The sequence below is a fragment of the Sorex fumeus genome, unplaced genomic scaffold, assembly GCF_029834395.1.
Source record: "Sorex fumeus unplaced genomic scaffold, SorFum_2.1 ptg000053l, whole genome shotgun sequence".
Classification (NCBI taxonomy): Eukaryota; Metazoa; Chordata; class Mammalia; order Eulipotyphla; family Soricidae; genus Sorex; species Sorex fumeus.
Window position 1 is genome coordinate 2,300,233 of NW_026606110.1, and position 26,692 is coordinate 2,326,924.

At 44.6% G+C, this 26,692-nt stretch overlaps 1 protein-coding gene across 4 annotated transcripts in view; it reads left to right on the forward strand.

Annotated features, from left to right (window-relative positions):
* Nucleotides 1-26,692, forward strand: part of VPS13B (vacuolar protein sorting 13 homolog B) — a 667,453-nt gene that overhangs the window by 525,011 nt on the left and 115,750 nt on the right. For all 4 annotated transcript variants that reach the window (XM_056124953.1, XM_056124949.1, XM_056124951.1 and 1 more), the window contains exons 36-38: nt 19,307-19,509; nt 21,928-22,135; nt 22,830-23,014. In XM_056124953.1, the coding sequence (XP_055980928.1) occupies nt 19,307-19,509; nt 21,928-22,135; nt 22,830-23,014 (596 nt within the window). The remainder of the gene's footprint in view (nt 1-19,306; nt 19,510-21,927; nt 22,136-22,829; nt 23,015-26,692) is intronic.

Below are 26,692 nucleotides of genomic sequence, written 5' to 3' on the forward strand. Positions count from 1 at the left end.
TTTAGCGAAATATTTTTTTAACACTCTTTATGTGACAATGTTATATAAACAGAGTACAACGGTCCTTTCCAGATGAGTTTTAATTTAGGAGCTGAAGTAGATTTGTAGGGCTCAAAGACTCTTGTGTTCTCCAGAATATTCCGCAAAGCACAGTGGAAATGTGTTATGAAGCGCAGTAGCATGTTTTTGTCACTCTGAGAAGTTGCAAAATTATTTATGTTTGCCTCATGATTCTATTTCATATCATCTAAATTGATAAGCATTGGATAAATGTTTAGGGAAAGGAATAATAAAAGATTGAGAGGGAGGACATTCATTTTCTTCGCAAGACCTTGTCAATACTTTGAAACCTGACATGCTCTACTACCCACTTACTGGCCTTTCAAACTAAGTAGGAAGCAGATATTAATTTCATCATTTGAAGCAAATGGTTAAATAGTTTTCACTTTAAGGACATGTGAAATTTTGCACTCCTCCTAGTTTCTTATGGCCCTGCATTACGAGATTTTACATGTTTTGTTTTGTTTTTCTTAAATTTTTCTCCACAGAGTGATTTTAATGTTGACTTGTCATAGCCTAACTCATATTTCTGCTAGAATACGGATCTTCTCCCATATGTCTTTGGGCAAGTGGCCCTGCCACTTTGATTTTAGTAGACAGACAAGCAAACGTAGTGTTTGTCTTTTTAAAGTTGATATATAATAGTGCAAGAAAATCCTGTTGTGTTTTTAATAACTGAAAGGGTCTCATTTAGAAATGAATGTATGAAACATTTTAAGGCAGATAATATTTCTCTTGCTGTTTGTTAAATCCATTCCAGTCTATAGCATGTTCTTCTTCAAAACACCCCTCACCCCCATCCAGAGACAACGCAGCCTCTTGCTGTTTGAAGTATGTGTTTGGAAGAAACCATAAGGATGTAGCTATAAATTCTGAACTAGCTGTGTAGCACTTTCCTTGGGCAGGGTGGGGAGTGAGCAGCCAAGGAGCTCTCCTGTGGCAGTAAATTACAGCTCTATTAGACCGGCACTTCTGGGACGTGGGCAAAGGAGGTACACAGTTGGGCAGGGAAGTAGCCGTCCTCTGGATGGCTCTTTCTCAGGGACCCTCAGATGAATTCCCTCCAGTGTTGCAAGATAGGAACAAGTGAGGTCGCATGAGGGACCGAGGGAAGAGTTTCACTGAGACTGTCTGTCTTAGCTGACTCTTGCGTTCGAATTGGGGAAAACGTTCAAGATGCCTTTTCCACGGGCACACGGGTGACTTTTCATCCCGGCAGGAAGCAATGAGCTGAGCCCCTCCCAGCCAAAGAGCTGTGGTTTAAATAACTTTCACTCCCTGGGCCTCTGTCATCCAGATGTACTTATCTTTGTGTATAAACAAAAGCCGAGAGAGAGAAAGCAAAACCACATTAATTTTTTCGTGTACACAAAGACCTCTTCTCATGTTCGCTGAATTTGGGGCCCAATAAACTGTAAAGAACCTGGAGTTCCTTTTCATGTGCTGAAAAGAAAAACCAGGTCATTAATTGGTATAAAATGTCCCTCGGGCTTTTCATTGCCCAGGGAAGTAGATCTCTGAAGGCGCAGGAGAGCCCGTGCCCACTGCAAATGCACCAGGAAGGCGAACGTTCCATTAGACGTGAGACCGCCTTCCAGAATGTGGCCGGCACAGGTCATCTGAGACCACATTCCCAGAGGCCTTCTTCCCTTTTCCAGAGGAACTGCCCTTCTCCCCAGTGTTTGAGCAATTGCATACGAGTGCTTGGGCCCACTCAAGCCCGCAGACAAACTTCCCTCCCTGAGGCGGCCACTGAGGCTGGAGTGGAAGTCCGGCTCATGGACAGCTACACAAATCACTGGCAACACTTAATGAATATTAGGTGTGGGCATCAGGGACCTGTCACTTTGGACACTGTGTCCCAAGTAGCTGAAACCCAGCACTCCCCGAAAGGTGGAGACCTCTTTGGGTCTGTAACATCTGGGATTTTATTTGTCATTTTGGCAAACCCTGCAAGCGCAAAAGAAAGAGTAAAAGGGGATTATCTTGACAATGAAATGAGTTACTGAATCTTGTGATAATGAAAAGCAGAGGAATTCAAATGCCTTTCTATAGTCCCTGAGGTCGAGGTGCGTTTATGGTTTTGCAGAAGTAAAATGTAGGCGGGCAGAGCAGATGGCCGAGCCTTAGGAAACTCGACACCCCCGCACAGAGCCCCAGCCCCCTATTCATCCCCCTCAGATCCGCTCCTATTACTCTGTAACAAGCCTCAGAGCTGCTACTGATGAACTGGCATGTCCCCTTCTACTCTTAAATTTTCTGCATGGGTTCCAACTGTGCCATCCTTCTGTGCATACTAGTAGACTGTCGGCTCGCCCCCAAAAGTAGGAATAGGAAGTTCCAAAAACTGAATGGAAATAAGAAGTAAAATTCTAGTAATCCATCCCTCCCTCCCCCATCTCCCACCCCAACCAATGGCCCACGTTATTTCGCTAATACGGTAGGAAACCGCCCAAAACTGTTTAAGACATTCTGTCGGGAGAAATCCCATGTTCTCTCTGCTAAGTAATCATGTGTAACTGGAGAGGCTCATACAACTTTCATCCTCCTGGCATCATAAAATATTATTGGGTCCAATTTTAGGCAATAACAAGCAATTCAAAGCCACTACCTGAAATGGGTCTTTTCTTCACACCCTCAAATAGACAAGTGACCATTTGAGAATGTTTGATGTTTTGAAAAACACCCCAGGAGCAGAAATCTGCTCCTTTTCAGGCCTGCTTCTAAAGTCACTTACTCTTGTGTTTATCCAGAGGATGTTCATAAAGACTTTTACATCTTTCATCTGGGATAGCGCAGTTCTCTAAAGGACTCAGAAACTGTCTTACAATACTTAAAGAGATATCTATTGTGTCATTGCGGTCCTGCATGTACATGTGTCTCAGTGCTCGTGTGGTGATTACTGCAGTGACCACTGGGATTTCTCTGGGAAGTCTTTAAAATACAAAGGTTGATAACTTCACAAATACAGTGGATAGCCACCAAATGTAGTTCTGTTGCGTGGACACGTGGAAATCAGCAAATCATCCACTGAGCGCCCAACTCAGAGATTCCAGGCCCTCGCTCAGGGGCAGTGGACGGAATGTACCTGCCCAGGCCTTTCTCGCGGGGAGATGAGCTCATCTCCGAGAGATAACCATCTCTGACTTCTCCTTCTGATTCATCATCAACCTGAACTCCATTTGAACCTTGTTAGGCCAAAAAAACAAGCAGAATTCCTGGCCCAAACTATAAAATATAATTAAGGCCTTTTGAAATGATGTGTAAAAGAACATTACCGTCCCCCACTTAGAACCATTACCACCACCACAACCAATAAAGTTAAATCAAGCACTGCCTGTAATGGATTAAAATAATAAATGTTCCTGGATTTCAGTGTTTGAAGAAAACAGGCTCCCAGCAGCCCGGGTAGCTGAATGGAGGACAGACATTTATTAATGACGAGTTCAAGGGTTTGGCCTGTTTAAGATCATGGCTTTCTGCTTACCGTGTGTTACACTTCTCTTACATTTTTACGCAGCCCATATGTGTCCAAAAGCAATAATGAGAAGCTTTCTTTTTTTTAACAAAAGTATTGTTAATTGTGTAAATATGGTTCTCTTGGGGAATATGAATTCTTCCTGAGACTGCTTCTTTCTAATGGGAAGGCCTCACGTCACCGAGTCATTATGCTCTTCCTCGTCCATCCCCCTTCAACTCTTGCTCCTCGCCAAAGCAGTCTCGTTCTCCCTAGTGTTTTTCATGTCCAAGTTCCAAATTTAATCAAGGCAATTAACTCTCTGCCCTGGTTCTGTTTTAGAATTTTAGTTCTTGCACACACACCGGACTTTATGTACTTTGTGCTATAGAAATACATCCCGTGCCCTTTTCTGCCTCTGGTCTTAAAAGTAAGGCAAAGAACCATTTCTCTAGATTCAGATACATTTGCAAAGGCCCTGGGACAACTGATCAGAATTTCTCAGATGCACATACTAAAACTGTATTCCTGGGACAGGGGGAGAGGGGAGTTGGAGATGATGAAAATGCTGGTGATTAACATGAAACTCTTCACAGTGCAAAATGCTTTGGGGGCAGATGGTTTCCGACCTGGGTTAAATATCTGAGTGTTTTTTGTTACTTAGCCTCTCCCCTCATCCAAATCATAACCCTGTTGTCAATCTTAGGTGGATTGGGGAGGAATCAGTGTGGCCCAAGTCTGGAATTCTGGGAAAGGAGAAGGTTAGAAATACTAATAACAGTTTTGTAAACTACAGTGCCTAAATTTAAATTTGAAAAAAATGTAAAGTAACCCCCTGTCCCCTACTCTGATGAATTTGGAGCAGCATTTACTTTTATGCCTGTGGTCACAGCAAATTGCCCTCTCATCCACATAACCAGTGGGTTACTTACTAGAAGTTTCTGGCAAACTGTAACTCATCCAATGATGAATGATGGAAGATATATCCTCAGTGTTCTTTTCCTCTCCTGTGGGATCCCTACAAAGAAGTAATCATTGATGTCAAGAGAGGGGTGCGGCAGGATGATACCATTTCACCAAAACTCTTCAGTGCCACCCTCGAGAACATCATGCGACGACGACTGGAATGGGAAGGAATGGGAGTGAAGATAGATGGTCGGCAACTACACCACCTCTGCTTTGTTGATGAAATTGTTTTAATAACACAAAACATTAGCCAAGCGGCACAAATGCTGGCCAACTTCGACCGTGAGTGTGGAAAGGTCGGACTACAGCTGAATCTTATGAAGACAATGTTTATGAGAAACAGCCTCGTTCCTTATGCTCCATTCACTCTCAACGAAATGACCATCTCCGAATACAACAGTTATGTGTACCTAGGTCGAGAAGTCAACATGACAAATGACCTGGCACCCGAGCTGCACAGGAGGAAAAGAGTGGCTTGGAAAGCCTTCAAGAGCGTCGAAGAAATAGCTAAGAGGATGAAGAACCTCCAGCTCTGGGCACATCTCTTTGATTCCACTGTTCTTCCTGCATTAACATACACCTCAGAGGCCTGGGCCCTACGCAAACAGGATGAGAACGCTACTCGGGTCTCCCAAAGAGGAATTGAAAGAGCTATGCTTGGAATATCACGTTTCACTCAAATGAGAGAAAGAATCCGGAGTTCCGACCTCCATCAATGATCAAGAATCAGGGACATTGGTATGCCAAGGTGTCAAAAATCAGATGGGCTGGTCACGTAATGAGATTTAGAGATGACTGCAGGACTAGAGCCGTTACCAACTGGATTCCACGGGACGTCAAAAGACCATGTGGCCGCCCACCTACCAGATGGTCAGACTTCATCAAGATCATGAACGATTGGTTTGAGGCTCTTCGTGTTCCTAGAACGAACAGACGCCATTGTGCTACACTAGCACGCGACAGGGACAAATGGAGACGTTACTGGCGCCCGCTCGAGCAAATCGACAGTTAACGGGAAGTCAAGTGATCAAGTGGGGTCCCTGGACCTGTAGGCTATATTGGCACAACCTACATAGGCCTGAGGGATAGCTGGAGAAAGGAAAAAACATTTACTCACAATCCAGTGACCAACTGGAAAATTGGAATTGCTAAGCACTAAGTGAATTTTCTGAAACGGCATGGCTCTGGAAAGAGGCAGACGGGATCTGATCGAGCACCCCTCCTACTTGCTGGCTGTTGGTTGGCTCCTGTAGTGCCGCTTCTCTCTTCCAGGGAGGCAAGAGTATTTGGTTGGGGGGGGGGGGGGATAGCTCAGTTGTAGGGTGCTCGCCTTTTCCATAGGGCCCTGGGTTTCATTCCCGGCATGCCCTGGCCCAAGATAAACACTTAATTCACAGGCCGTTGAGAGAGGGTGAGGTGAGATGCAGGGGCATAAAGGCGCACTTTACGTGTTCTATAAATTAAGTGCTTGGTAAATATTGCTCTTTTTATGACTTATTATTCACCCTCTCCCTCCCCCCACAATTTAGTCACTGTAGCACTGTCCTCCCGTTGTTCATTGATTTGCTCAAGCAGGCCCAGTAACGTCTCCATTGTGAGACTTGTTATTACTGTGTTTGGCGTATCAAATACATCACAGGTAGCTTGCCAGGCTTTGCCGTGCGGGCAAAATACTCTCGGTAGCTTGCCAGGCTCACCTAGCGGGGCGGAGGAATCGAACCCAGGTCGCCCGGGTAGGCCGCATGCAAGGCAAATGCCCTACGCACTGCGCTATCGCTCTAGCCCTACAATTTAGTCATATCACATAAAATAAAAACTGAAGTCATTGATCGTTATTAAATGTTAAAGCTAAAAATTATCATAAAGATCCTCCTTTTTAAAAACAAAAATGCTTTTTAGCCTTTGGCTCAGTCACCAGTGTCCCATATGCTGCATTGAGCTAATGAGAAAATACCAACTCAGTATGACTATAATGAAAAGTCCAAACCAGCACACCCCTGTGACTTTGTCTCAGACAAATGCGTAGTTTCCTCCAGCTTCTCTGGAGCTCTGATACTACCTCCAGAACTGCCATTATAATGCACAACCCTCTGGTTGCCTTAGGAACTACATTGAGACTCCAGGCTCACCCTTGCCCCTTGTCGAGTTAAGGGCAGTGTGGTGATCAGTGTGATTTTCTCTGGTCACTTTGCAGTAGAGTGTATGTCTACACTGCATATCCCCGACTTCTAATGTTCCTGCAATACCAGGCATTGCACCCCAGTTATGTAGCTTAGCATCACTTTCTAAGCCACTACAACAAATTCCCTAGTGGGTCATTTTGCCCTCAGCCTAGTTTGAAAACGTAGACACCCATTCTTCCTTCCACCCTTGTGACTCAGTTCTTTTTTTTTTTAAATGTGTTGCCAGAATTTTATTTGGGTAGCCCAGTCAATCAGCTGTTGAACTGCCTCACAAACTTGTCTTGTTACTTCTCTGTAAGATGATTTTCCTACATTTCCCAGTATGGACAATAAGAGTTGCCTGTCTTTTTTATTCGAACACACCTGCCTGCTCCCATGAGGTTTAGTGTTTCTAATTCACTGACAAGCTGCAAAATAGTGAGCAGAGGGGGTGGGTTAGATGGAGAAGAAAGGGGCAAAACCTAGTCTCAATCACCCTTTGATATTTTGAAGTTTCATTTGTCTAGGATCCTAGAGACAAAATATTTCTCCAGATACACTTTCCTAGCAAGAGTCAGGAGAAAGTAGAGAGTTGAGTAGACATTTTATCTTTCCTCTTTCATGCTATCTTTCTTTGGGAAGAGAAGAAAACTCTGCTGCTGTTTTCTCAGTGGAGAGGCTGGGAAGACACTCAGAATCCCAACTTGCAGTCCCCTGTGAGGACGGGATAGAACATCAGGGGCTGGAAACCCGCTCTGTAGCAGTAATTCCTAAACTTTTCAACAACTAGATCTCAAGGAACATTGGCACCCCCATCAGCTTAGCTGTATCCCTAGCTGTAGTTGTCTAGCACTTTGGTTACCCTTTTTAAACTATATCTGTTAAATTTATTTTTAATTTATTTAGATACCATGGTTCACAAAGCTATTCATAATACAGTTATTGCAGGCTTTTCATGCTCCAACACCAATTCCACCACCTGTGTGACCCTCCCTCTTCCATTGTCCCCATTTTCCCAACCACCACCCCAGCCTGCCCTTTTAGCAGCCATACAGTAATTTGTTTCATATTGCTTGCTACAACCAAATGGCTAGAGGAGTTATCAAAAATGCTTCAGTAAAAGGAAATTTGTGAAAATTGTTATACTGTCTCATGACATTGAGTCTTTGTCTGAGGATTTACTATGCTGTTTGTCACTAGTTGAGCCTCCTATATTACTGGGTTTTGGTTTTTGTTTTTGTTGTTTGTTTTCTGTGTGTGTGTGGGGGGGGGGGGTCACACCAGGCGATGCTCAGGGCTTACTCCTGGCTCATGCACTCAGGAATTACTCCTGGCAGTGCTCGGGGGACCATATGGGATGCTGGGAATTGAACCCGTGTCGGATATGTTGGCTACGTGCAAGGCAAACGCCCTTCCCACTGTTCTATCACTCCAGCCCCTGTATTATTGTTTCATTTGTTGACTTCAGCTGACTTCTACTTTCTCATCTAACTTGGTATGCTCCTACTGGAATTTCAGTGCTGTAGAATTTGGAGGTGTCACGTGGCTGTGTATGCCGCTGTCCAGATACTTCTGACTGTCCAGGTCTGTAGAACTGGCATTAGTATGCAGAAAGTGGAGCTGTGAGTTAGGCTGCAGGCCATTGGCATGGTGCAGTAGTGGCTTACAGGTGCAGCTTTTGGAGCTTTGGCAGGGCAATGATATGGCCCGCCCTCTCCCCAGGTGCCCCAGAGTTTTCAGCCAGAGGTACTGGTGTGTCCATAAATCTCAGCTGCTTGTCTTGCATCTCCTCAGAGATTTAGACTGTGAATCTGAAGAGCAGAACTGACGAGTGAGTCAGCATGGCGGTGGCTGTGAAAGGTGAACGTGGCAGTGGGGGCTTACAGAAGTATGGGGGGTGGGGGGATGGCTGCCATCCCCACTCTGAAGAAGACCCCAGAGTTCTCAGCCCAGCACCGGGGTGCCTGGGGTTTATACAATTTGGTATCTCTGCAGAGAATCTCAGTGTGGCCATGAAGTTAGGCCCTAGGCCATTGGTTTGGCATGTTTTTGTTCCACATATTAATCTTCCCTTGTGTTTTAATTCACCATATTAATAGACGCAAGTATAGAAGCTCATTACAAAACAGAATGCAATTCAGCAGGATGTGTCGACAGACACCTTTACATCTAGGTGGAGGACAGGGCTTGTTTATGGCTAAAAAGCCAGGTACTATTTTATGTACTTCAACAGAACTCGTGGAAGGAACTCAACATGGAAAGTGTATTATAATCAATATGTGTATGTACCAAACTTAGAAAAATGTAGTGACCATCATAATTAGTCTTCTGAAGGAGGATTTTAAAGGTCATGGAGCCACTTTGCTCCTTGAACTCAATTTCTATGCTCTCTGAAAAGGATGTCAGTGTGCAAACTGGCACAAATTAGTTCTGTTTATCATACCAGTTGCTTCTGAAATTACTCCTCCACGGTGCTGCACCTCATTTAATTTTGCTAAGTGATCTGCCAGTGCTAAGAGAATAGCTTCTTTGCTTGTACTTGGTGTCCTAACCAGGAAGAAGAGTGACACATGCCTCACCTTGCTTTCTGGTGCTCTTTCTACCCAATTGCAGGTTTGGTTTTGTTTGTTCAGATTTGGGCGGTGGGATGGCAGTTCTCAGGGCTTGTTCTTGGCTCTGCACCCAGGAATCACTCTGGCAGAGGTTGGGACACCAAATGGAATGCCAGCCGTCGAACCTGGATTGACTTCATGCATATAGTCACTACTCACTGTACTATTTCTCTGGCCCCTTTTCCTAACCGATTGGGGGCATGGAAGTCTCCAGCCTGTAGGAATGCTGAATGGTCTCAGCGACCCTGGATTTCTGTGTGCAGTGATATATAAAATAAGACTTAGCTTATCCCAGGGAGGATATTTAGCACTTTTCCTGATGAAAAAAAGCCGAAAGGAGGGAGGAGAGCTTCGCGCCGAGTGAAAGGAGAATTAATAACCCTGTCAGGAGACCTGGGATCATTTTCATATTCTGTGGTGCAAGTGTGAAGTGTGGTTTGCCATTTATAAATGACCCTTTGTGAAATTCAGCCCCACTCTTTATTATGAAATGATCACCACAGCCTCTTATTACTGGTCATTTATACCAAGATTAAAACCACTTGAACCAACATATTTTTCTATTATTTTGTTCAAGCTTTCTAAAAGCCAGGCAGGAACTGTCTAAGGGAAAACAAAGACTCTCTCCAGGCTGAAAGCTGGAGCTTGTGGGCGAGCCCTCGTTAAGAGGCAGAGACGGCCCCCGCACAAGGCGGTGTAGCAAGTGCAGAGGGCAGGAAAGCCCCCAGGGTGGGGGGCAGGTGAAGCCCACTCCTCATAAGTGAGCCATGGCATATTTGCTGGTGGGGGTTGGCACAGAAGGAAGTGGCAGTGGAGAGGCAGGAGCATCACTGCTCCCTCTGGAACTTCAGGCAGCACCTCAGCCTGTGCCTCAGTCATGCACGCTCTTTGCATTGGCACGAACCTGTGCTCGGTGCTATTATGACCCAGGAAAGGGTGAGGGGAAGTAAGGGTGGGCTGCAGGGTAAGCCATCAAGTGAAGGGGAAATGAAGGTAAGCATCAAGAAAGAGAGGAGTGTGGCGCCCACACAGACACCCAAGTCCGTGGGGCGGAAAGACGGGCAGTCCCTTCAGAGCCATGTGCATGTTCCCTGACACTCCACTTGCACTCAGTTTCCCACCAAGTGCCGGCTGTCTTATCACTTTACTCAACCTGACTGCATTTCAGACTTGATGCCAACAAACAGTCCTGGAAAGCGTTCTCACCTTGTGCCCCCGGGGATGCGAGATGCCTAGTGGACGCTGATTGACCAATGAGGGCACACCTAGGAACCAATGCAGAGATAGGTCAGAATCTCCAAATTCTAATGAACTTCACAGAAACTTCACAGCACATGTTTCAGAAGCTGGTGTGGTTTGGGATACTGTCATTAGGGCAGGAATCAGCTGGAGAAGCATGGGAGGGGAGACCTTCACCCAGATCAGCTAATTAGAGGGACAAGGCAGTACAGAAGAGTAGGGCTTCTTCTTAAAATTCTCCTTAGAGGATTTCTATCATTTGAAGTGCAGGGAATCTGACCTAAACACCTTGTTGCCTTTTCCTGGGTGAAAGCCTGGGCCAGCGATGCCCTTAGACCTGCCAGGGACCATGAGTTTATCCTGCAGCGGAACTCTAGGTGGCCCAGTGACCTAGCACCGTTTTTAAACTTTAAGCATTGGAAGCAGTATGAGGGATCTTTTTTCCTGAAGTATTTTTGTATACCTTTGATGCATGCTGTTAGATAGGAGAAAAAGCCCCCCAAAGCAATGTAAAGGCCAAGAAGTAATAAAACCAATACCCACAAGGCTGCAGAAAGCCCACCTTGCAGACACAGGAACTAAGGCCTAATCAGACTTCGCCTGATGCCAAGTGACTCAGAGTAAGCTGAATCCCCTAGCCGCCGCCCCCCCCCCCCCCCCACACACACACCCAAAACTCCAGCAGGAATTAAGCCCAAGGAAAGGAATTTCAAAGAAAACCATCAGCCACTCCCAGTTCTACCCCCTTGACAATCACCCTAGCAAAGCACTCTTACCCAGCTAGAAAGCCCCAGGTGAGGCAGCTTGGAGAAACCCTGTACAAGCCAACTTAAACAAAGGAGGACCCCACGTATGATGTATGAGCAGGAGGACCCTATGTATGATGTATGAGCACGTGTCACCCGCATCTCCCCTCTTGGAATGTGTACTGGGGCTCTCTCCACATTTGGTGAACCCCACATTGTCTCTTATGTCTGTCTGTCTGTCTCTCTCTCTCTCTCTCTCTCTCTCTCTCCCTCCCTCCTTCTCTTTCCTTAAAAAACCTCCAAATAAAATCTGTTCTTACTTCACTGCTCATTTACTCCTGAAATTCTTTTCTTTGAGAAAGATATGGACCTTGAAAATCTGGATAAGGGGGTTATGGTGCCACCAGCAGGTCAACCTGTACCTGCGGGGCGAGTGCATTAGCTGCCTCATGGTGCCTTCAGGCGTCCTGATACCCGAAAATTGCTGCTGTGCCTTTGGCCAGACCCCAACAACTTGGGACCAAGTTTACCAAGAAATTAAACAGCCAGAACCACACCCACAAACCACCTCCAGCTTAGCTGTACAAGCTCACTTCCCAATACACATGGAAGCACTGGCAGTCACCCCACAAAACAACTCCAGCACCACCCTGTAAGCTCTGCTATTGGCCTTGCCTCAGAGACCCCTAAATAAATCTCGAAAGAGACCAAACGCCACAGTTAAGCTCGAACCCATACATGGCTGAACAGACCAAAGTAAATTGGAGGGGGCAGGTTGGCCTGTGCCTGCCCACGCAGAGCCCCTGGCAGCCTCTTGCTTCCACAATCCAAAATTGCCGCCATACCCCAAGCCTGACTCCACCGTCTCAGGATAGACCTCACCAAGATATAATCTGCTGGAAATTTTGTAATGTGAATCTTAGTGCACCAACAGCCCTGGCCCAGAGACTCAGAGGCAAGTCCCAGAAGATACCACAGTGCCGGAGATCTCTTTGGGCTCCATACCAAGCCAGTATCACCGGGGCACCCCAGGTGGAATAGGGGCAGTCTCCCCGCCTACTCCAGATGGAATCCCGATGACCAAGAGCTTCCACAAGCAAGACCCAGGTATGTGGGTTCCAGGACTAAATCTCCAGGCCGCATGGTGGTAGAGGACCTGGGCTGTCCATCCCCAGGTCCCTGCCCACCCAGAAGACTAGCTGTCATGCCCACAATTAGCCTCCAGGCACCATCTTAGCACACCAACAGCCCTAGCCCAGAGAAACAGCAGCAAGTCCCGGAAGATACCACAGTGCTAGAGATCTCTCTGGGCCCCATACCACGCCAGTATCACCAGGACACCCCAGATGGAGCAGGTGCAATCTCCCTGCATACTCCAGATGGAATTCCAGTGGCCAAGAGCTTCCACAAGCAAGGCCCAGGTATGCAGGTTTCAGGACTAAATCTCCAGGCCGCATAGCAACAGAGGACCCTCCAAGAAGACTGACTATCATGCCCGCAATCAGCCTCCGGGCACCATCTTAGCACACCAACAGCCCTGGCTCAGAGACACAGCAACAAGTCCCAGATGATACCACAGCGCTGGAGATCTCTCTAGGCCCCATACTGAGACAATATCACCAAAGCATCCCAGGTGGAGCAGGTGCAGTATCCCCGCCTACTCCAGATGGAATCCCAGTGACCAAGAGCTTTCACAAGCAAGGCGGGTTTGGGAATAAATCTCCAGGCTGCATGGCAGCAGAGGACCCAGGCTGTCCCTCCCTGGGTCCCCACCCGCCCAGCAGACTGGCTGTCACACCCACAATTTTCCTCTGGATGTCATCTTAACACACCAACAGCCCTGGCCCAGAGACTCCCAGTTGAATCCCAAAGTGGATTAGTGCCATGCAGAGATGTCTCTGGAACCCAACCATTTGCAGTCTAGAAATTTACGTTTACTATTGCAGCTGCGCAAGCTCTCTTGATATTCAAAATGAGCTATGGAAAATATATTATCTAGCGTCTGCCCCTGGCAGGTAGGCTTGAATGATGGTGGGAAAATTTGCTTGAAAATTCAAGCAAAGCATAATGCCCAAAATTAGAGAGAGAGTATGGGGGAAATTGTCATAGAAGCAGGGTGAGGACTGGGATGTGGGGGGGCGGGGGAGGGGATACTTGGGACATTGGTGGTAGAAAATGTGCACTGGTGGAGGGATGGATGTTCCATCATTGTAAGGCTGAATCTCAAACATGAAAGCTTCGTAACTCTATCTCACGGTGATACAATAAAATAAAAAAGTGATGTGGAGTTCATGCCCAATTCAATCAGCTTAATCAATGGCTGAACAAATAGCAGTACTCCTACATTATTTAGAAAGAAAAAAGAAAGAAAGAAAGAAAGAGAGAGAGAGAGAAAGAAAGAAAGAAAGAAAGAAAGAAAGAAAGAAAGAAAGAAAGAAATATAGACAGACCTGGAGGCCTCAGGCTGGCTACTTAGTCCTAGCCTTCTCAGCTGGTCCCAGGGTGGCAGAGGTGAATTGGGAGAAAGTGACTCTCTCCTCCCTGCTTCACATAAGCTACCTGCTGGGGGATGGTCCTGTGACTTCACCTTCTTGAGGTTGTTTTATGTGTGTGTGTGTGTGTGTGTGTGTGTGTGTGTGTGTGTGTTTTGTCACTTTTACTTAACCCCTGAACCAGATTTAAAAACTCCAGAGGTATCAAATATAAAGACAAGGAAGTTTCCAGACCTCCCAGCCATGGGATTCAGGCACCAATGGAGGCGCTAGAGTAGAGTGGTGCCAGCTCCACTGCCCTGCCTGTCTCTGTCTCAAGGCTCTCCTAAGCCTAGTTGACTGCTTCCTGCAGATCCCAAGCTTCCAAATAAGACTGTTTTCTTTTTTGTTTTTAAGACTGTGGTTTTGTTTTTTTTTTTTTTTTGAGAGTTCCATTCCTGTCTTTATCTTCGGTCTCCTGAGAACTTTCATAGCCCATTCTTTTTCCAGAGTCAAAAAAAAAATTGGGTTGGCGTGACAGTCTGGCAATATCCAGGGGTCTCACCATATACACAGTAACAGCTCTTAGCATTTCTGTTACTTGTTTTTGTAATAATTCCAGTGTAGAATATTTTTTTAAATACTTAAAGTGGTGTAACTCTTGAAAGTTAAGAATATCCTTCTGGTGCACCAAGATAGCTCAATGGGCTGAGCCTGTACTTCGAATGCAGAAGACCCTGGAGTCAATCTCTGTTACTCTGTGGTTCCCCAAGACCATCAGGAGCACCCCCTGAACACTGAGCAGCCCCTGAGCACAGCCTGTGTGGCACAGACACACAGACACACACACACAGTGTGTCTTTGTTAAATTAGTTGAGAAGAGTTAGGCACTATCTAAAGAGTACACAAAAGATGGAATGGTGCACATTTGCACATTTTGTCATTCTGATGCCAGTCTTTTTGAAACAAAGATCTCAGGAAGTAATTTAGAAAGTATGATACCATTTGAAGTCATTCTTACCCGTAGAACTACCTGCTGATACCCGAATTTCATATATGTCATTTCTACACAGAATGGATATTGTCACATGTTTATAGAAATACGTATCCAGATGGAAGCCACTGTAGAAAAGTGCTCTGTTGCTCATTCATCGTGCCCCGAGACCTCTGTAGCACTTCAGACTTAGAGGCTGCCAACAATTCTGTCACTTCTTCCCCTTGACAGTCTTTTTTTTTTTTTTTTGGTTAGATCATTTCATAAAGTTGTCTTGTCTTCATTCTTTTGCTTTTGTGTTGATCACCCACTGAGAAGTGATGTTTAGTGATGATTTAGTTTATTAAATATCAGCACATCTGAGGCCAAGGGTGATCTAGGCATCCCCCCCTCCCTTTTAAATCATTGCATTTCCTCATGCAGATACTCTAAATACCACACACAGGTGATATCATCCTGTGTTTGTCCTTCTCTTGGCTTAACTTCATTCTACATGATATCTTTGAGTTCCATTCCCATTGTAGCAAATTGCATGATTTTGTCATTCCTTACATCTGTGTCGTATTCCATCTGTATATGTACCACATCTTGATAATTCAGTGGTCTGTTGTTGGACATCTAGGTTGATTCCAGGACTTGTTAAGGAATAATAGAACTAAACACCCGAACCACACACACAGCCAACAACATCGAAAAGACCCAAACTTTAATCAAACTTAAAAGCTTCCTGTCAAGATGGCAGGCTGGGGCAGGAGGATGATTGAGAGGGAACTTGTAACTCCTGGTGTTTTGATAAAATAAAATTTGGGAAAACAAAAAAAGATACCAGAGCAACTGAATGGTATGGGGCAGGTTCCTCACTAAAATAGGAAGATTTTACAAATAATGAAGATGAAAAAAAGTGGGAAATCATCAGCAGTTTCAGTGTGAATTCCTGGTTTTATAGGTACTTATTAATGGATAGATTCAGAAATTAGATCAGGTATATTGGTCGAACCTGGGTCAGCTGCATGTAAGGCAAATGCCCACTCACTGTACTGTTGCTCCAGCCCCCTATGTGAATATTAAAACCCAATATCATATGACAATAAAATAAAGAAATTATAAAAAAAAAAAAAGATAAGGACACAGGCCCCATCTGGAAGGGCTCTCAGTGACTAAAGCTGGCTTACTGTAAGTAGCCAAGTAAATAATGATAGAGTTAAATTATAGCCCACAAAATAAAGTAGCCATAATTCCATCACGATACAAATAAATTACTGAACTAAGAAATAGGATAGAAAGGACAAGTCTACACAGCACAGTTCAAGGTAGTAAACATTGAGGAATAAGACACAGGAAATCATCATCCAGAACCAGTCATGAAGACTGGCATGAGTGAGCAAACTTTGATGTAAAAGAAGCTGTTTGAACAACTTTTTGGTGTCTCCTCATAACACGTTCATGATTTACAAATGATGAAATAAAAACTTTGCAGCCATGAAAGGTGGCTAACACCCCCCTTAGCCCCTGCAATAAGAGCCCAGATCAGCAGTGACAAAACACCGGCAGTCACCTGCCTCCAGACGGTGACAGTGAGTCTCTGGTGTCACCAAAAACTCACACTCACTCTGCTCCAGAGCCGCTGGGCCCTCTACGTAAGCAAACTGAGGGATCTGTCATGGGCAGAGTCGACTGGGAGACTCGGGAAGCCCGGCAGGGACTCAGCAGAATCCTGGACCAGCAGTAGGATGGAGGTGGCTAAAGTGCCAGGTTGCTAGCCAGACCTGTCAGTTACTCAGTGTATCACTGTGGCTGTCTGGACTTCAGCACGGTACTGTGGTGACAATCCTGCCCGTAGACTGTATGTGATGTATGGAAATAGAGGTTTCTGCCACTTTCTGTTGGACTGAACGTGATGTCAAAGTCAAAAGGTGTGTAATCTTTCTTTGAGAGAGCAGAGGCTTGGGCCCAGGGCTGCTGAGATTGGATTCTAGCTGCAGCGATGAGGCATCTTGAAGGATGGCAAAAACTTCCTCACTTTACTTCCTGTCTGTCCATTAAAAAACTCAGAGACAGCTCAAGACATGGTCAGATTATAAACTGTCAGTTCTGTCCCATGGGACGTGTCACTAGTAAACTGCTAGAGTGCTGCCCAGAATAGGAGGGTCCTTGCCACAGTTTCCTCGAGCTTGATAATGGGGTGCTTGTCCCTTCCAACTACTTTCCAGCACCAAAGTCTCTCTTTCTTGCTCTTCCAGTATAAAAGAGCTGAACTGAGCCAGATAAATCTATTAGTTTAGAAAACAAGAGAGTAGGCGTCCTTGAAGAGGATTCCAAGATTTTTTTCAGCCTGAATTTCCGATATTTTGATCACGATCACGATCATCCTCTTGTTCGTCGATTGCCTTGAGCAGGCCCCAGTAACGTCTCCTTTGTCCTAGCCCCGAGATTTTAAAAAGTGTCATATTCAAGGCTCTGTCAAGGTTGGGAGAATGAGACCCATCATTGTTACTGGTGTTTGGCATATTGGGTACACCACGGGAAGTTTGCCAGACACTGCCATGTGGGGAGGTAACATAGGGTAGCCTGCCAGGTTGTCCAAAGTAAGAATGAGATAATAAGATAATAATCCTTCTGGGAGCTGGGTTTTATAGTCTCTGGGTCTTGGCCGTTGATGGTATTACACGGCACCAGGGGGCCAGTTGGTGGGTGTGGCCTCTGCCTACTGGAAGATGGAGGATCTGGGTGGAGGATGCTCAACCCCGATCCGAGCAGGCTTGGAGATCTCAGCCCCGGGACCCACAAGCCATTTTGATAAATGATAAATAAGATAAATGAGCTAGAAAGCCATTGTAATTAAACCTTCCTTGTGTGGGGGGGCCCCTAGAACATGGACATTGAGATTACCAGCTAACCTGATGCAGTATGCATGAAGATGCATGAAGAGAATTATGGGAATTATAATCTTGGATTCCCTGAATGCTTCGTTGCTGAATATGCAGAATTAAGCCTAAACTTTTGTAATCCCATTATGACAGATTCCTGAGTAGTGAATTGGTGGGTATTTCATTTAACAGATACTTAACATTGGGATGACTTAAATACTTCCAGAAACATAATGCAGATGATAGGAAATTATGACAAGTTAAAATGCCTTGCATAAAGATGTATTTTTTTATTCTCAGGTGTTTGGGGACCTATTTATTTTTTTCCTTTTTAATTTTCTGTGTTCCTTTATTCTAAGTGAAGCACAGCTTTGAATGAAAAAAATGTATAAATGAAATAGAAGCCTAAGTATGTAATATGCTTGATGAAATAATTTAAGAAATTCACTATTTTGCCATCATAATTTATAGCATAGGCTTTAGTTCCAACATTTTTGTGGGTGTGATGTCACCTGTGGAAGATCAGAAGTTGTGTATCTTAGTTTTGCAGTAGGAAATACAACATATATGAAGCTTTCAAGCCTCCACAGAATTGAAAAGTCAATATGGGTACTGTACTTTGAAACGTGTCTACGGTGGGCCTAAGGTGTTTTTTAATCTTTCATCTCTTTTAAGGATTGAATATCATTAGAAAAATAAGCCATGGGCATTACAGTTGTAGTCTGGTAAAGTTCATTGTTTACAATGACAATTCAGAATACAAGTTCTATGGTGAAAGCTAGCCCTCCACTCTTAACTTTGCATCCAAGTGGCTTAACGTGTGCCGTTGTTTTATGAAAAGGTTTTGATTTACACTTCTATTTTAGGTTCAAAAGGAAATCTACATCTTAAAGTATACTCCTTCTCTGAATATATTTACTTTGAACTATAGCATAGAGTTTTTCTCATAAATCTAACCTGCCACTATCTGTTTTTAAGTCTTTGTAAACTTCAAGTGGTTATGATGTGTTAAGTTTGGATTAAACCAAAATTTTTAGAAAACACATGTTACATATTTTGATTGTTTTGAATCTTAACGTAAGCCAGTCAAAGACTTTAGAGTCCCACACGGTAATAGACTATACTGGGTTACTATAAGAAGTCCCAGAAAATTGTGCCCTCCTCCTCCCTAACATTCCCCCTACCACCACCCCCGCCGCCCCATCCCCATGAACAACAAACGAAACAGCTGCTCCTATTCTTAATGGAGTTGTTTAGAAAACTTGCACAGTTTAATGAAAAATGTCTCTGCTCATAAAACTTAAAATGCTCACACGTGGGAAAAGTCATAATGTTTTGGCAAATATTGCTTTGTTGAGAATGTGAGTGAGCCATACCTGCTCCATACTTGAATTCTGTAGAAATGGCCAAAAACTAAGGGAAGAAAAGTCAACTGAAAAGGAAGATTATAACAAAGAATGAATCAGTGTGCTTTAAAAATACAGCCACAAGGTCAGGGATATCGCGCAACAGACTAAGTACATGCTTTGTATGTGGGAGGTCCAGGTTTGATCCCCCAGCGCCATCTGGAGCCCCCAAGCACCATTGGGATATGACTCTTAGCCCTTGAGCAACACCAAATGTGGACCCAGAAAACAAATTTAAAAAAAAATACAGATAGCTTTTGCACAGAAGTACTTTTGACAAGGATAAAGTATAATAAATGCTTATCTCCAATTTTTGTGTTTTTCAGGTATAATTCTTGGGTCATCATGTCTTCTCAGCATAAGTGACTTGCTCCTTAAAACAAGTCTTAAAGAGCGGAGTCGGATTCTGATAGGACCATGTTGTGTAACTGCTGATCTGGAAGCAAAATGGTGCAAACATAGTGGCAGTCCAGGCCCAGAACAGTCCACCCCGAAAATAGCCGTGGATTTAAGAGGAGGTCTGCTACAGGTGTGTGGGGTGGCCGGACTCCTCTCTTATGTTTTGTGAGAAAGTGGAGTTTACTCTTTTTTTTTTTTTTTGGACTGTTTGTCTACTTTTCAAGTCTTGGTGTGGTGGAAAGAAAAGATACAATCAGTCACTCTCAACTATGCTTCTAAAACCACTTTCTTATAATACCCAAATCACACAGTTCACCCCGTCAAAGTTATGATTCATGCTTGTTTTGTGTTTTCAGAGTTGTGTAATCATCATTATCATTGATTTGAGGACTTTTTCACACTCAGCCAAAAACCATCTCCTTTTGCGTTCTCTCCCTGTTATTCTCTACTTCCCTCTCAAGGCCTGGCCGTTACTATCTGGCCTGTTTTTCCATATCTGACTGTGTTCGATACTTCCTTAAGCGCAATGTATGGTATGTGGTCTTTTATGACTTCTCCCACTTAATATAATGTTTTCAAGATTCGTCCATGTCTTAGCAGTACTTCTTCCCTTGTTGTGCAATATCACATTTCATTTATCCATTCACCAATTAATAGGCACTTACATTCTCCTGGCTATTATAAATAATTCTGCTATGAACATTTATGTCCAGGTTTAACATGGACCTGTAATTTCAGCTCACTTGAATAATATGATTTGGAGTGGAATTACTGAGTAGTTTTTTTTAAAATTTCATAATGTGATTTTTCTAATTAACAAAGCAGTGAACCTATCTCAAGCACAGTGTCATCAGTAGAACAGACTTCTTGTGTGGATTGATGTCTGATGAATAATACTAATACTGATAAGTCATATTGCAACTTCATAAGCGTTTGATTTGCAAGGATAACTAACATACCAAACTTACCCAACTTTTTTCTTATAATTGTCTGTTTGGGTAGACTTAAATGTATTTTTATATGACTTGGTCTTCCCCAATTTGACATGAATCATAAAATGTCAAGGGATTCACAAGTACATAAGAATGGAAATTCTTGATTAATAATTAATTAGAAATACTATTCTGCATCAATCTCCCATTTTCATCTGAATGTTGCCCCAACCTTTTTACCAGCATTATTTTTTCTTAAAAAAAAAATTGGGAGAGGGTGGAGTTTGAGCCATGCACAGCAGTGCTCAGGAGTTACTCCTGCACTAATGGATCACTCCTGCCGGTGCTCAACCAACCAGGTGATCTAATCTGGGCCAGGTGCGTGCAAAGCAAAGGCTTTGGCCACCGTGTTCTCTCTCTCTCTCCCTCTCCCCCACCTTCTTTTTTTTTCTTTTTTTTTTTTGCTCTTTGGGTCATACCTAGCGATGCACAGAGGTCACTTCTGGCTCATGCACTCATGGCGGTGATCAGGGGACCATATAGGATGCAGGGAATCGAACCTGGGTCAGCTGTGTGCAAGGCAAACGCCCTACCCACTGTGCTATTGCTCCAGCCCTGTGCCTGTCTTCTTAGTGGCATGTAAGAATGCTGGATGGGAGGAGCCTAATAATGCACGGCCCTGAGTGGCTTTGGAGATTTTTATCATCTCTGAGAAATTAAATAGTTAATAATCACTTGATCACTTGACATCCCGTTACTCGTGGATTTGCTCGAGCAGGCGCCAGTAAATAGGGCTTTTTTCTCTCGCACACACACACACAAAAAAAACATTGTGAACATGACCCCATAGCAAAATAATTCGATCATAAGTTCAGGATTTCAAATTATTGTCATTCAAACAATATCATTCATTCAAACGGCAGAGTCTGGCAAACTCCCCGTGTCACACCCAATATGCCAAATACCAGTAACAGTGATGGGTCTCATTCTCCTAAAGAGCCTTGAATATAATCTCAGGGCTAGGATGAAGGAGACGTTACTGGGGCCTGCTCGAGGCAATCGACGATTAACAGGATGATTTGTGATTTGTGATTTGTGTCATTCAAACAATAGCACTGTAGCACTGTCCTCCCGTTGTTCATTGATTTGCTGGAGTGGGTCCAGTAACATCTCCATTGTGAGGCTTGTTGTTACTATGTTTGGCATATCGAATATGTCACGGGTAGCTTGCCAGGCTTTGCCGTGTGGGCAAGATACTCTCGGTAGCTTGCCAGGCTCTCCTAGAGGGGCGGAGGAATCAAACCCGGGTCTGCCCAGTCGGCCATGTGCAAGGCAAATGCCCTACCGCTCTGCTGTCGCTCCAGCCCCATTCAAACAATGTAGAAAGTAATGGGTTTTCGTGTGTGTGTGTGTGTGTGTGTGTGTTTTGTACATTTCCTTAAGTAAATGTAGCCCATAGATCAGTTATTTCTTAGAGACTATGGGTTAGTTATTGTCAGTAATTAAAATGAACATAATTGCAGTCTTATGTTAATTCAGATATGATTGCGCCCAATTATCCTCCTGAAGTGTTTGTATTTAAAAGCCACTAAATTTTTTTCATATGATTGTTTAAGGTTTTCTGGGGCCAAGAACATTTGAATTGTTTAGTTCTTCTACATGAGTTGCTCAGCGGATACCTTCAGGAGCAGGGGAATTTGGAAGCGCAGACTTCAGAGGCAGAACCACAAAGGCCAGCTCCTGCGGAGAAGAGTCAGACATTGAAAAGTGAACACAGTTCAGATGACCTGCGGAGTGGTCTCTTTCAGTACATAAAGGATGCTGGTACGTAACCTTTTAAAATGTATGCGTGTGCATGTGTGCTAATTGCCCACTCACTGAATACTCACCTGTTAAGACCAGTGGAAAAGCACATTAATGCCTGTACTACAAAAAGCTAGAAGTTTGATATGCCACTCAGCGGTAGAACACTTGCTTTGCATATGTGACACCCTGGGTCCAATTCCAGGCACTGCCAGAAATAATAACACTGTAGCACTGTCCTCCCATTGTTCATCGATTTGCTCGAGCGAGCGGGCACCAGTAACATCTCCATTGTGAGACTTGTTGTTACTGTTTTTGGCATATTGAATATGCCACAGGGAGCTTGCCAGGCTCTGCCTTGCGGGCAGGATACTCTCAGTAGCTTGCTGGGCTCTCTGAGAGGGACAGAGCCATCAAACCCAGGTCAGCCGCATGTAAGGCAAAAACCCTACCCACTGTGCTATTGCTCCAGCCAGAAATAATAACATCAAGCAAGATGTAAATGTAATAATAACATCAAATAAGATGTAAATGTAATTACATCAAATAAGATGTAAAACTGATTCATTACTGTGCTGTCTTCAAGGAAAACTATTGTTTCAGACAATAGTGAAATAATGAACCAGCTTCTTTGAACCTTCCTTATCCTCATAATTTGTTCTTGTTTTCGTAAGCCAACCTGTTGGCAACAGTTAATCATACTTTGCTTTGCCAGACCCTTTGAAGCTGCCAGGCGTCTATGAAGTGTTTTTTTCCAATGAAACTGAAGAGAGCCCCGGGATGATGCTGTGGCGATACCCCGAGCCCAGAGTCCTCACCCTCGTACGAATAACACCCGTACCCTTCAACACCACGGAGGACCCCGACATCAGCACAGCCGACCTGGGTGACGTACTCCAGGTATGTCACAACTGCTCACTGGAAAATCCAAATCATGTGGGAAAGTCTGGAGCAGAGGAGAAAACGTTTGGAGAGTGCCATCTCTTCCATGGGTGGTGTCAGAGAGCCGTACGCACGTGTGTATGAACATGCATACGTACACACATGCTTAGCGTTGTAAAGAAGGGATCAGTGTATTTATTTATGTGGTAACAATTGGGGTTATTGGTTTGACACTTAGTTCTGCACCAGGTGGGCATGTAGGCTACTTTAATAGGGCAAACAACTCACTACATGTCATATAACCCCTCTCTAGATCTCCTCTAGATGTATTCTATTTTTTTTTTTTTTATTTATTGAATCACCGTGGGAAAGGTTACAAAGCTTTCAGGTTTAGGTCTCAGTCATGCAAATATCAAACACATTTCCCTTTACCAATACTTATTTTTTACCATGAAGAACCCCAATAAAACCCCACCCCCCACCCCTCCCAGTCCCTGTGGGGCAGATGAATTCTAGTTAACACTCTATCTGCTTTGATTAGATTCATTGTTTCAATAAAAGATTCACCACTATTATTTAGAGTTTACCCCCCCCCCCCCCCAAATCAGACATGCTGAAAAAGCGTTGTGAAGTGATTTGCTTTCTACAGCTGGGTTCAAGAATTAAATGTTGGTTTTGGATTTCTGCTATTTTACTTATTGACCCTGGAAGTATTTCTACTGAAAGTCAGATAGTTAAGAAATTGGTTTCTGTGTTCTGGAGTCGTGGCCGTGCTGGAGAGCCGCTAGTGGGGGGCAACTGGTGGCCTCGGTAGGGCGTGAAGGGCGGACCGAAACGCCCCCCTTCCCATGAGGTTTTAGTCGCCCCCACTCCCCCGGCTCATACCTGCTGTCCCAAGGCTCCCATGCGGCCGCCATCTAGATGTATTCTAGATTCATATCTGCTCACATCCTGTCCCAGTGGGTGGCTTCATTCTCATTTCAGTTCCAATGAAATGGTCTTGGTGGTGTGGATAGCTCCGTGGGAACCACCTAACTGGCCTCTGCTGTTTCCTGGCTCCCTCGGAGACATTATTCAGACAGCCATTCTGAACACCTCAGACCAGAACACTACTCCCCTAACTTAAAAGCACATTCTGGGTGCTGGAATGATAGCACAGTGGGTAGGACATTTGCCTTGCTCGTGGTCAACCCAGGTTCAATTCCCAGCATCCCATATGGTTCCCTGAGCACCACCAGAGTAATTCCTGAGTGCAGAGGCAGGAGTAACCCCTGAGTATTGCCGGGTGTGACCCAGAAAGCAAATAAATAAATATGTAAATAAATAAATAAAACCAAACCACATTCTGCCTTCATCCCAGACTTGAGTAAAATCCAGGCTGTCACTTGCCCTCAGCCAGTCTCCCTCTACCCCATCCCTCTTTGTCTCTGTGACACAGCTACCCCTGGCCTCCGAGTCCTAGGAGCCTGGTCTTGTTCCTCACCATGTTTTCCCGTCAGGAACCAGCTCAGACACTAGCAGGGCTAGCCCAGCGCACCGCCCTCAGCTTCCTTGCCTCACTGGCTTCAAGTCCCTCCTGCACCCCAAACCAGCCCGGGCATTAGTTTATTTCCTGACTACTTACATTTATCTCAGAGATATACTCATTAGTTCTTTTGGTCATAAGGGTCATAAGTGCTCACATCAGAGTCAAGACACAGATTCAAGGGGTCCAAGATCCAGATCTCCATAGGGTACGTAATATCCCTTTTTAAGTCAAATTCCACATGATTATACCTTCAGTGGGGTTCATCTTCTACATTATAAGCATATCAGCATTTTGTCATGTGAATTAGAATGGGCTGAGCAAACTAACCACTTGCCATGAGTTTGTCATAGACTACTGTGATTATTTTTTCTCCTACGTCAATCTGCACTCTCGACAAGTTAGCTTTGGTGTTTTTTTTCTTTTTAATTTTCAGAGGTTTGTGGGCCACACCTGGCAGTGCCCAGTGGCTGCTCCTGGCTCTGTGCTGGTGTGTTGGGCAGATCTTATGGGGCGCAAGGGGTGGCACTGGGCTTGGCCATGTGGAAGGCCAGTGCCTTGACCCCTGTGTTCTCTTTCCAGCCCTGCTTTGATTCTTAAATCCTCAGCTTTGTTTCCCCTCCTCTGAATGTCATGTTCATAATTACCTTCTCTGATGTTATCTCCCTTATCTCATTCTTGGATTATTTTTGCCAAATATAAATTTTAATCTCACTGTTTTATTAGATTTGCTGAAATGCAGAACATCTGTGGTATTTTCTATCAAAATTCAAATACTCATATATTAAGACTTGGGCTTCACCTTAAGGCTTCTTCCTAAATCATTTTGAGGTTCAGATTTATAGCTGATGGTAATGGCTCTTTATTTACATAAGTCTGGTAACTGTTAGTGGCAGTAGTTTGTCAATTGTGTAAACAGGGAATTTAAGATAGTAAGTGTATTTCATGGTGACAGACTCTTGGGCTTTCCCCTGCCTTTGGCGAGGCAGGAATGCGTAGTGGTAAAGTGAATTAATTACAGCCAAAACACATGGGTTCTGGTTCTGACTGTGCCACCTGCAGACCACGTCCCCTTGGCCAACTTAACCTCTCAGTCTTACCATTAGTTCAGCGACGAGCATAGGAATTCATATTTATAAAGCACATAGAGCAATGCCTGGCAGGAGGCAAGTGGTACATTAGTCTGACTGTCACCACTGTACCACAGTATTACAGAACAAAACTCCCTTCCTTGAGCAGAGCCACAAGCTGTGCCAGAAGCACCTGGGACCCTAGTGGCAGACCTTACTACCTAGAATAGTTCAGTACATTTGGGACAGTCCCAGAGGCTTGGCACATAGCAAAGCGTGGCATAATGGAAGCTTCATATGGACAAGCAGAGATCTGGTTTCCATGAGGTGCTTCCCTATTCCTGTCTCACTGGAGAAATCAGAACTAGTTTGGGCAGAGCTGATAGAGGGGGTTGTTGCCTAAGAAGCAAGGCAGGGGAGACCTCCTGACATTCAAAAGAGAGAACCTGACCCCATGGAGAGATGCACTGCTGGAATCAGCCCCCAAAGATGGACAGAAAGAATAGAACCAGCAGCTGATCCACTGATGAGGTCCTGGACCAGTCTTTCTGGTGCCCCAACGAGGAGCAGAATTCCTCCCCAGGGTCACATTGGCCTCATCCATGGAAATAATTCTCGGAATTGTATAAACTTTGGTTTCCTTGGTGCCTGTCTTGCAAACTGCAAATGTTGCGTGAAATCCAAGTTGGGCCCAGGACGGCCACTCTCTCCTTGGCCATCTGCAGTGCCCAGCTCTGAACTGGCTTCTGGGACCCAGGAACAGAGAGGACATTGTCCACTCATCAGCAGCGCTGAGTCTAACAGGGTCGCATTTGCAGTTGTTCCGAGGGGACTAGTTTTTCTGATTCTGGCTTCCAAGGAGAATCTCTCTGATGACTCATTCTCTGGCTACTGTGATTGCCTCTGAGTTTAGCCCAGAGGCACAGCTGAAATACTGAACCTCTGATCCGGAATTGCAGGGAACTTAGGAAATTAAGGCTCATTATCAACCCAGTAAATCACAGATGATCAGTGACCATTGAAGCCCCAAGTGCTGACTCCTGTCTCTAGCCACTCACTCTTTTCCCCAACTCACTCAGTCACCCTGGGCAAAGGGTTGAT